The sequence below is a fragment of the Carya illinoinensis genome, chromosome 1 (assembly GCF_018687715.1).
Source record: "Carya illinoinensis cultivar Pawnee chromosome 1, C.illinoinensisPawnee_v1, whole genome shotgun sequence".
Lineage (NCBI taxonomy): Eukaryota > Viridiplantae > Streptophyta > Magnoliopsida > Fagales > Juglandaceae > Carya > Carya illinoinensis.
Genome location: NC_056752.1, coordinates 23,168,830 through 23,180,010, shown reverse-complemented (window position 1 = coordinate 23,180,010; position 11,181 = coordinate 23,168,830). Strand labels below are relative to the sequence as shown.

At 36.3% G+C, this 11,181-nt stretch overlaps 1 protein-coding gene across 8 annotated transcripts; it reads right to left on the bottom strand.

The window, feature by feature from the left end:
* Nucleotides 1-301: 301 nt before the first annotated feature.
* Nucleotides 302-10,668, bottom strand: LOC122313767 (F-box protein SKIP16-like). 8 transcript variants are annotated; one of them, XR_006243496.1, is made up of 7 exons: nt 10,192-10,668; nt 8,385-9,104; nt 6,801-6,859; nt 6,641-6,728; nt 4,255-4,804; nt 4,004-4,110; nt 604-627 (listed from the first exon to the last, which is right to left on the bottom strand). XR_006243496.1 is itself a non-coding variant. In XM_043128993.1 (6 exons), the coding sequence occupies exons 1-5, from the start codon at nt 10,393-10,395 to the stop codon at nt 2,904-2,906; spliced, it is 1,305 nt and encodes a 434-aa protein (XP_042984927.1). In that variant the 5' UTR covers nt 10,396-10,667; the 3' UTR covers nt 302-627; nt 2,878-2,903. The 8 variants fall into 8 exon arrangements, 4 of the variants coding, with proteins under 4 accessions (XP_042984927.1, XP_042984935.1, XP_042984952.1 ...); XM_043128993.1 differs by lacking the exon at nt 4,255-4,804 and adding an exon at nt 2,878-2,958 and having other exon boundaries at nt 302-627; nt 6,641-6,859; nt 10,192-10,667; XM_043129001.1 differs by lacking the exon at nt 4,255-4,804 and having other exon boundaries at nt 302-627; nt 10,192-10,666.
* Between the last annotated feature and the right edge of the window lie 513 nt (nt 10,669-11,181).

Sequence of the window (11,181 nt, the reverse complement as noted above, 5' to 3'; positions counted from 1 at the left end):
CAATGACGATTAGTATTAGATATTCAGAAAACTTTTCCTGGTATAATAAGACTCTGATGATCTTGAAGAGCCAAACAATTCCCTTTATCATGGTTGATTGCTGGTCTCTTCAAATCTTTCTTTAGTTGGTGTTTATGGATTTGTAGATTTAATATGCAAGGATGCAAAATCAGAAGAATTTTGTTTCAACTCATTTGGAAGATTAAGCCATGCTTGCAGGATGGATATCAAAAATTTCTTGTAGTAAGCAGTGGAATAGTAGTGCTGATAGGGATTTAATACATAAGAATGGACTGTTATCTATGAAATATAAGACAATATCTTGTATTGCGTTGAGACAGACTAGGCCATAGTTTTGGTAGATTCATGTTTGGTTGAGTGTTACTCCCACCGGATTTATGAGATTTGAAATATAGTCTGGAAATCACGACACTATATTACAGGCAACATCCAAGAAAAGCTAAAAAGCTTTTACAAATGCAAAAAATTTCAACACAGCTAATAACAAAGAACACTTTATACACATAATTGATATGGATTTGCCACTCTCAGAAAATGTAGTCTGGCAACTGGAGAGGAACCCTTGCCACTTCAGCTTCAAATGGAGCACCTTTTGGGTCAGTTAATCTACAGGTGAAAGTTCAATTCAATACTCTCAAAATCAGTCACATTTTGCTATCACAGTTATGCAGCAATGAAAAACTAAAATCTGATATGATAACACGATATAATAAGCTATATGGTATTAGTATGGCCGATAACTGAAAAACTTCATAACCGTAATGATATACCTACAACTACTTTACAACTCATTTTATAATCAATCAGTGCAATCAAGCCAGTTCATTAAAAAAAATTCAATTTTACAAAACTACCCACAATTTTAAGTAAAGTTGTAAAATAGATGTAGGAGACTGGAGATAAGGGAATCATTTTCCAAGTGCATATATGCATCAGATTTGCAAGTATGTATAAATATAGGATCAGCCAACTAAAATCACCAACAGATGAAATTGTTTTAATTTATTGTTTGTACCTTGATTTCAAACACAACATACTCCTAGCTTTCAGCAGGATCATAAACTTTTTTTTTTATAATTAATAAGAAAAGAATCATAAACTTAACACTCTTACCCATTTCATACGTGAAACTCCAACCTAAACTTGACAGGATGATCATTTGCTTTAAACTCCTGTTAAGGTCTCGTTAATACATACCCTTCTGGGCACTTTATTCTGGTCAAGCAAACCCAAGCCACGCACTACCGTCTGCCAGTTTGGACTTTTCAAGAAGAGTAATCTTAAAATGTGAGATTACATTCGTCTTTTTTATTAGCTCAAGTAGTGTTTGGTTAGCCTTGGGATAAGATCCGACCAAAATTAGTAAAACTTAAAATTGATAAAATCAGTCAGGGAGAAAAACTGATTATTCTACTAATCAAAGCACTTTAAAATCCAAACCAAACAGGCCACTAAATTATTAAATTAACAAGGCTTTTGGTATATGATGATAAAGAATCTATGATGATGATTCATGATTTTCTATGGAGTGGATTAGGCCAGAATTCAAATTCCACCTAGTCAATTTGGGCAAGTATGCTCTCCAAGGAAAATGATAAACTTAAACTAGTTTACAACTCTATTTTGACAGAAATTAGTTGTGTAAAATTGAAATCATTTCTAATGAAGTGGCACGATTATATTTGTTGGTTTTAAAATGAGTTGTAAAAGAATTATAGATATATCATTACCTGCTCTCCATTATCTGGTCGTGAGTTAAGTTCAAAATTTGAGGATGTTCAACCGAGCAATTCTTAGGAAATGGTTGTGGCGTTACCACCAAGTGAGGGATGCATTGTCGAGAGTGGTGATTGACTCCAAGAATGGTGGAGCATGGGGGGAAGGTACTCTAATATGGTAAATGGGGAGTACAAAGTGGGGTTGTGGAGGGAATATTAGAGGATGGGGGGGTCTTCTATCGTCACATCAGTTTTGTGGTGTGTGATGATTCCAAGATTAGATTTTGGCATGATATATGATGAGATAGGGCCCTAAAAGACTCTTTTCCAGCAGCATACTAGATAGCACGTGAGCAGGAAGCCTTGGTGGCTGAGTTATTGAGAGTCTTAGAAGGTTCTCTAGAATGGAATATCAATTTTCTCAGGGCAGCCCAAGATTGAAAAATTGGTGTATTTCCTACTTCTATTAAATTCTACAGGAGCTGGGGATGGAGAAAGCAATAAGATGTTTTGGATCCCTTCCAGAAAAGGGAAATTCACTGTCCGCTCATTATCACCATAACCCTTTTCCTTGGAGTAAGGCCTCATTTGGGTAAGGAGATATTTTCAAAACTTCTCAAAAATTCTTATAATTTCCTTCACAAACATCACTCAAACACAAAACACTTTTCAATTTCAAATATTCAACCTTTTCATCTAATCATTATCCAAACACAAAACCAAATAAAACTTTCCCAAACTTCCAAACAAAACACAAAAAACAATACAACTTTTTCAAATTTCAAAAGAAAAATAATATTAAAAATTATATTCATACAATTTTTTTTTAATATAATTATCTCTCCTTTCTCAAAACCAAACAAAACATCTTAATTCAAACCATTTTACTACATTCACAAATCATTTCACTGCTATTCACAAAATTTTGAGATATTCTAAGTCAAAAAAGCCCTAAGGCTCCTCTTAAGCCCGCTTTCTTCGTTTGGACAACTTCTTTTGGAAAGATTTTGAACATGGACAAACTAAAGAAAAAACAGATCATGGTATTGACTAGAGTTGCATGCATAGCAGAAGTGGAGAGACAGTTGATCATTCGCTTCTTTCACTATGATGTGGCTAGGGCCCTATGGGATGATACCTTCAATAAAGTGGGGCTAGCATGGGTTATGCCTGGAGGGGGATCGATCTCCTTGCTAGCTGGAGAGGTCTATAAGGCATCCTGCAAATTGTGACAATATGGAAGATGATCCCCATATGTTTAATGTTGTGCATTTGAAGGGAAAGGAACGATCAGAACTTTGAAGGCATTCAAGATTTGTTTTTACAAGTAAAACGATATTTTATCAACAGGCATAGGCCAAGTACACAGAAAGTGTACAAGAGAATATACCTAATTAGGAACTAGAAGACTCGGCTCTCATGATTTTCTTGTATCCATTTCTAGTTCTAGTTCTTGACAAGATGTCTTCTCTTGTATACGTCTTGTGTAGTTGTGAAACACCTATTTTCACTTTTATTAATAAAATTTATTTCACCTATAAATACAATCATATTTTATCATGAAACTTCCATAATTGAATAGTTCATGTTGTAAAAAAACAAAATCTCAAGAGGAATTAATAAACATTACAAGAATGTGCATTAGCCTTTAGAGCATCGTTGGTTGAATTGTTAGCGTTTTCAGATATGGAATATCAGAGTATCTACTGTAAGGAAAATATAAACAAACAAAAAGAACTCTTTCGTTAGAGAAGTGAGCCCAACTAACGAAGTGAGCCCAAGAAGCCTGTTTATCACTTACTCTCTTATTACAATACAGGCAATAGAAAGCATTTTTTTTATTAAGTCACAGGTAATAGAAAGTGTGAAGTTAATATAATAAGAGCAGCTCCTTTCAATTATGTCACATTAACGTTAGAGATCAGCACGCTGATTTCACTTTTTACCGAAGATAAATTAGAGAGTTTTCAAAACATTTGTCTGGGGAAAAGGAAATGAGTGTAATCACCTATTTAGATCCCTATTAGACAGAAAATGACTGCTGCCATTATATTTCTACCGAACATCACATTTTGGGTTTAGTGTGACACACAAGTGCAATTCCATAACCAAAGAAAATACCAAAGCCTCCCATGATTCTTTCATGTACAGCAGGTACATTCGTGGTAGTGCACTTATCCACTTGCATATGGGACTCATGATTCAAAAAGTATCTTGACACAAAATTAAAGAAAACTTCAACTTCATGGGTTTATATGGGGTACCTGCCAGGGACAAATGTGAAAGAGCCCTCTATGGAACCTGAAGAAGTCGGTAGAGGTGCACAACTCTCATAAACAAATTCTTTCGCACCTGGAAGCAAAAGTGGAAACTGCAAACATATAAAACAATAATGAGATTTCAAGCACTTCTCAGCAAGTTACCCCGACTCTGTGCATAGTTTACTTCATGAATCAAATAAATCTTTTTTTCATATTTAAGTATGAAAAATAAATCAAATAAAATAGCAATAGACCTAGAGATTTCAAGAGAACCAAGAAGCTGAGATCAATATTTTCAATGGGTAAGAAGTGAATCTTTCATGTCATAACAATTAGTCATTTTCCTGGTTTGCTTCATATCAGCACTGTTAATCTGGCCTTGCTGAGCTGGGCTGATGCCTCCCTGATCTCAGCCTCCCAGCCGGATTTCTACTCCATCTTCCACATGAATTCAGCTTCAGATATTAGATGAGAGGGTTAATCATGAAAGTGATGGTGCTCACAAAAAAATTTACTTTGCTCCCAGGCCAGAAAATAAGATGTTATTTTGGTCAGGTAGGGCCATTAGAGCAAGAGGAGCATTGACCTTTCTCATTCTCATCCAAGTACTCTTATGTTCATCCATCAAGCAATTTTCATGGGTTTCAGCATGCCATCCGCATCAGGTTTTTATCTTTTCCTAATTAGCAAATCACTTCAACAAGCCTCAATAGCTTAACCTTGTCCCAGGAGAACTACTCTATAGTTGTCTGTCCCCTTCATCACAAGCTTACATAAATTTATTGCTGATTTTTACCTTCATCACTTCAAAGAAAAAATAGAGAGATATTATACTACACGTCCATGCATTTCATGCATTCAAAGAAATTGATATAATATGAGGATGCATTATCAAAGGTCTTATGCAAGATAGGTTCAACTATCATGCAAATATAACAAACTCATTATTCATAATTTAATTGGCTATGGCTTCGTCAAGCCCTGAAAAAATAGGCTAATCACCGAACTGAAGAATCCTCTACAGCTCAGTGGTACATGCCAGTTACAATGGAGTAGGTAAATGCTGTACGAGCCTCTGTCAGAAATATTTTACCAATTCACTCATCAAAGATAAATAATTTCTGCTTCCTCTGTGCCGGATTGTACTTATATGCAAGAAAAAATATTACTTTCTTGCTTTCAGTGATCACAATTATCTAAAGTAAGGAAAATACGGGAGAAATAATTAAATGCTTTGACTTTTACAAATTGACATTCAACTTCAAGAGTATTGCAAATGGTAGGAAATTCCTCATGAACATGACGAATCCCAGCTTAACTCACTCTTGTACACTAAAAAGGATAGAATTCTTGATTATAAATTTCAGCTTTCAGGAATCATATGTTATTGGCAAAAGAAACCAATTTAAAGAAATATAAGACGAAGGGAGATGCTCCGATTATTATTGATGTACTTTTTTCTCACTTATAAGAAAAATTCCTAGGAATATTGGAGCTAATTGAAGATTGTACAAAGATCATAATAGAAGCAGGTTTTGAGGTGAGAATTACTCATTTATAGCACAAAATCAAGAAGCAAATTGTTTGGCTCAATTAGGCCATTCAACAAAGTTATCCAAGAAGTTGTGATGGGCCCCAAGGCGGACCTAATCTTAAGGATCAATTACAAAATCGAGAGCTAAGAAGAGCAAGAAAGTAATGCAAGGATTGGTGCAATCCACTTGGGTCGAGTCTAGCAAGAGCCCAATATTCAAGATAGGCTTAAGAGAAGAAGATTCAGTTTTCATCTATATGATACAGTATGGAAGACACGACTTGGACCTATTGTTATTGAAAGCCATGGACTTATTTATTTCATTAAAAAGGCTTATTTTTTTAATCATAAGAATTAATCTAGAATAATTGGGCTTGGGGGATGTCCAGCACACACGTCTTATTTCTAATGAACTAGGATTTTTGGGAAGGCCTTGTATTTTGGCCAAGACTTTATTTGGAAAGTTATTATTTTATTTGAACTAGGGTTTTAGAAGTTATTGTTGCGCGGCACTATTCACGCTACAGTACCTGCAGTACTATTCACTAGGGTTTTTGGGGATTGTTTATTTAAACTACTTGTAGCCTCATTTGAGAATGTTAGACAATATTGAATTTTTATTGTGAGTTGAGTTATCTCCTCTTACTCTTCTTGAACTTTTGAACTTATCAAAAGTAAATCACAACCTTTGTGGCGTTCCTCCTTTGTAATTGAGGTTCTTGAGACGGGTTCTTCAACAGATCTAGATTTTAATATAATCTAGGTTCTTGAAACGAGTTCTTAGTGGGTCTAGATTCTCCATCCATAGACTTGAGTTTGGTTTTCTTGGATTTGTTTTTCCAATATTGTTGTTGGGTCTCAAAGCGAGTCGATTGGGGTTCACATCAAGTTGCATCATCAAATTCATGTGGATATCTTAAAAAGGAATTGGAGCTCAAAAGTTTGTCTCAACTAAATTCATCAGGGTAAAAAGAGAAAAACAAAAAGATAAACTATGATTCCAGGTATATTTTTTAAAGAAAGCATTATATTTTGTCCCTTCAGAGCAAGCTTACACTAAAAAGGAGGGGAAAATATACAAGATAACCAATTGTATGAAACTCTACCTTTCCTATTACTGCTTCAGCATTAACATCAGATACTTTATGGTCATTAGCATGGATGATCCAGTGCCTCCGATGCAGTTGACATGAACTAAAGGGTACTCCATGAATTACGCATCCTTCGGGCAGAAGGGACATGCGGATTGAATAAGAAAATGCATACCTCTGATTATCAATTTGAAGATCAGTTGACTCCGGAATAAACACGGTAGATGCACGAACCTTAAGAAAATAAACATTGTTATTAGTTTACATGAAACAAGAAGCAAACAGCAGTTGAGGTGGTAATGCAACTAGCAACAGCAATTACACCATGACAGCTACAAGAATGACAAGAATGAAAAGACCAAAGATAAAGTATAGAGGAGCCCTTTGATCTTTATATCCATCCCGGACTCTATCTTATAACTGCTATTATATTCTACCAAAGCCAACAAATATTCTTCTTACGAGGATGCTTTAAAAATGACTTGATCAGACAATAAAAATATTAGAAGAAAGAGAAAAGGCCCTCGGCAAGGAGTTCTGCTCTGGGAATTGGAATTCTGCTCAATTTGGAAAAAACTAAAGACCATTCATGCAAATTAAATGTCCTAAATGTTAAAGGAATTTTTTCAAAAGGTTCAACGAATGGATAGCACTGTCCTACTTAATAACATTTTTTTTTTTTTAAGAAGATAGCATTTTGACCTGTTAGGAACAATTTTTGCCCCTTCAAGGCACATGGTGAAGCATAAGTTTTAAGAGATATTACAGACAATTTTTTTTTTATTGGCACCGGGTATCCAAGAACAGCATCCTGACTAATCCCATGGGTGCACAGGCTCTCGGTAAGGAGTTTCCAACAAGTGCACCTCTGGTAATTCAAGGAGAAAATCTCTTAGTTGCCCCTAGAGATTGTTTGCACCTAAGGGAATTTAAACCGTAGACATAAGGGAGCATACCCCCAAGCCAAGGCCTTTACCACTTGAGCCAACTCCTAGGAGTTACAAACAAATTAAACCAGTGCTAATGGATAGAGTCCCACAATAAGCGATGAAAAATTATAGAACATAACACATATCAAGGTGAACATTCTCTTTCAGTGACAACGTGCAAATAGCTCAGATTCAATTTGCCTAAAATTTACTCCCAGGCACCAAAACGCCAATGATATAAGGAAATTTGAAAAAGTAATAATAATCTAAGCCTAATCAAGCCACTTGATCATATAGCATCGACAGTAATCTTGAACCAATTCCCATGGTGCAACCTTGAGAACATGATTCTCCATGCAAGGGCCAATATATCAAAGTCAAATGTGCAAGATGCATCAAGCTCCACACTTAGGCCCTGTTTGGTTTCACAGATGGTCTCAACCCATCTCATCCCATCTCATCTCAACATCCAAACACTATTCAAACATACATACTTTTTAATTTCATATTTTCAACTTTTCAACTTTTTCATCTAATCATTACCTAATTATTACAACTTCTCAAACTTCTAAACAAAACACAAAAAGCAATTCAACTTTTTCAAATCCCAAAAAAATTATATTAAAAAATTTTAATCTAACAATACCTTAACTTTATAATGTTTTTATTCAACATTCTCTCTCACTTCCCAAAACCCCATAAAATATCTTAACTCAAATCATTTCACTACTATTCACATATTTCTCATATCGCTTGTGTAACCAAACGAGGCCTTACTATGCCAAAAAAGCATGAGAAGCTTAAATATGCAATTTCTACATTTAACATACTTTAACCCCATTGGTTACAGCAGTGGAACAGAGTGGAGGTTCCTCTGGAAACAAACTGATGCTTCTGATACCACCCTCTTCATGGAGTTTAATGACGCCATTTTCTAAGCGACGACCATGTTCTTCTAACCATAACAGCATAGCATCCTGCTGTTGATCATCATTGAAATCGAGCACTGAATTTATCAGTGCATTTGGCACGCATGGAAGCATTCCTCCATTAATTGGAAGATTTTCTGTACCAACATGGAGTTGACCGGTGGTACAGTTGAGGAAAAAGAACTTTTTAACATGCGTGGAAGAAGCAGCCACAACAATATACTTTGATCTGCTGGAGAAACTTGGGTGACGCAAAATTACCTTTGTATTGGAAATCACCTCATTTAAAGGTAACAAATACACATTTATAAGGTGGTCATAAAAAGAATAGCCACCTATGAGACCCAATGAACTTCCCTGTGCACTTACTAAAGGTCCGGAAGTAAATTCTTGGCCATCACAAAAACGATAAAGGATCCTTGTGGGAAGCGGCAATTTCACTTTCAATATCCTCTCAAACTCCTGAATATCAGCTTCTGATACACCCGTGCGAAGTGTAGCCTTAGCCTCTGGAAAATTAATGTCTAACCAGTTGTTAAGTCTCCCCCAACATCTTTTAACTCGTATGACCAGCAGCCAAGGATACATACTGAAAGCTTCCCGCCATATTTTATAAGACACCTGGAGAGAGAGAGAGAGAGAGAGAGAGAGAAGAGTAGGTCAGTCAAGAAAAGAGTCACTTGAAAAGACCTCACGATATAACACAACCCAATAGAGCATTAAAATTAACTTCATAGATCTGCAGCTAGATTGTATGTTCTTACAAACGCAAGCAATATCTGCAATTCAACTTCAAAATGAAGAGTTGACTGCACATACAAAAGTAATAGTATGCATCTCAGAAATGGCACTGATCAGTACTGTAGAAACCGTACTCCAACAGAGGTGTCACTCCTAAAGTTGGAGAGCAGGCAACCTCGTCTAACATAAGCTATTTCTTTTGGAAGGTACTAAAAAGTCTTCGAAGTACTTCAAAACATATGACCACCAGAAATTGACTTTGCTGATGGGGTGGTCTACTAACATACCTGTTTATCTCAAGACTAGGAGTGAAAAATGTATGAGTAAACAACGTCTAGCATTGACCCCTCAGAACTTGGCTCAGGCTGTCATGTCAAAGAATTTTTCCATACATAAATTTTGGCAAGAAGTTTCTTAACTGAAAAGAAAGGCACCCCCCTCAGTCCAACCAACCCACGTAACTCTCGTTGAGTGAAAAAAAGAAAAACCAAACCAAGACCCCACTACATGAAAAATGAAACCAAACAGTTTTACTCTCAACTGGGTACTCAATAAAATCATAAGTGGAAATTCAAAACACTTTATCTGCCGTCGTTTTTGAGTAAGTAAAATTCAAGGCAGAATTGATCATATAATCATAATTGGAGTAAGAACAATCATGTTCCGAACCTCAAAAATCCTTCTAACATAGATACACTGACAAACGCCGCATCTTTTTTCTGCTGCTGAAATTGGACCAAGAATTCACTAGCCATCGAAGAAATATAAAATGCAATCAACGATTCCAATTTCGCCAAGATTCCAACCTTTCATTTCTTTCCTTTAAACACCGCAATTAATAAATATATATATATATATATATAAATATAGTATGAAATATGATTTAAAATAAAAGAAATGGGACTAGAATTGGAATTGGCACGAGCATAAAATGAGTGAGGGGGGTGGCATAAGGGAGAAAGAGAACCTTGAAAGAAGGGGTAGGGTTTCCGAGAGGGTCAATAGGCTGATTGAGATCAAGATCTTGGGAGCAGAACTTGAACCAAAGGGAATCCTCCGAGGCAAAAGACCTCAGCTTCTTGCTGACGCAAGCGGTTACGGCAGTGTATTTGGCACCTAACTTCGTCAGTATAATGTGCAAGGCCAGGTCTCCCACTGTCTCCAAATCCATCTCTGTCTCTCTCTCTCTCTCTCTCTCTCCCCCACAAAACTCAAGTCTCTCTATTTATCGCACGTTTTGCTACCAAAGAATAGATCACTACCTTGCTCGGAACACCGAATATACTTTGGTCGTTATTCGGAGGAAGGGCGAGCCGAGCCGAGCCTAGCTTAGCCTCCCAGCTTGAGCTAGCCGAATCGAGTCGACTTGCTCGATGATTCGAATCTATACCAGAGCTGTGGCCATTCAGAGCTGTGGCCGTACTTATTCACGGGTTGACATTCACATAAAAGATCTCCTCCTATTTGGAGATGTGTTCTATGCCTGAAAACCGACCTCACCGGTTCGGTTATGTGCCGAACCGACTGTCGACCGACTACCTCAATTTTTTACAATTGTTGACTGACCACCGACCGTATAAGGGGATGGAACCGATTCCGGTCGGTTCACGGTCGGTTCACCGGTTTGGGCCATTGTTTTGGACCCTGTTTTGGGCCCCTTTTCAGAAGCGTTTTGCCCGGTTTGGACCACTGTTTTGGGTCTCTTTTGGGTCCCTTTTGGCCTTTTCAGATGGTTTTTTTTTTTTTGCTCACTTCAATTATTTTTTGGACTTTTTCTACTCAATCTATTGAATCTATTAATCAATATTCACAATATTTTAAACTTTTCTTCTTGTATTTTTAAAATTCATTACTAGTTTAAAACCATAAAACTAATATTGTTTTAGAAACTAATAATAGTAAGTAGTAGTAATTACTAAATAATACTCTAAAATCTAATAAGTTAGTTAATAACTAT

Bases quoted from the DNA above. Each gene is read 5' to 3' on its own strand.
- LOC122313767 (XM_043128984.1), bottom strand. From the start codon at position 10,395: ATGGATTTGGAGACAGTGGGAGACCTGGCCTTGCACATTATACTGACG. The intron at 9,105-10,191 runs GTTCTCTTTCTC...CTCTCTCTCCAG, and splicing joins ACCCTACCCCTTCTTTCAAG to GTGTCTTATAAAATATGGCG. The intron at 4,111-6,640 runs GTAGAGTTTCAT...ATATGTTTGCAG, and splicing joins CTGAAGCAGTAATAGGAAAG to TTTCCACTTTTGCTTCCAGG.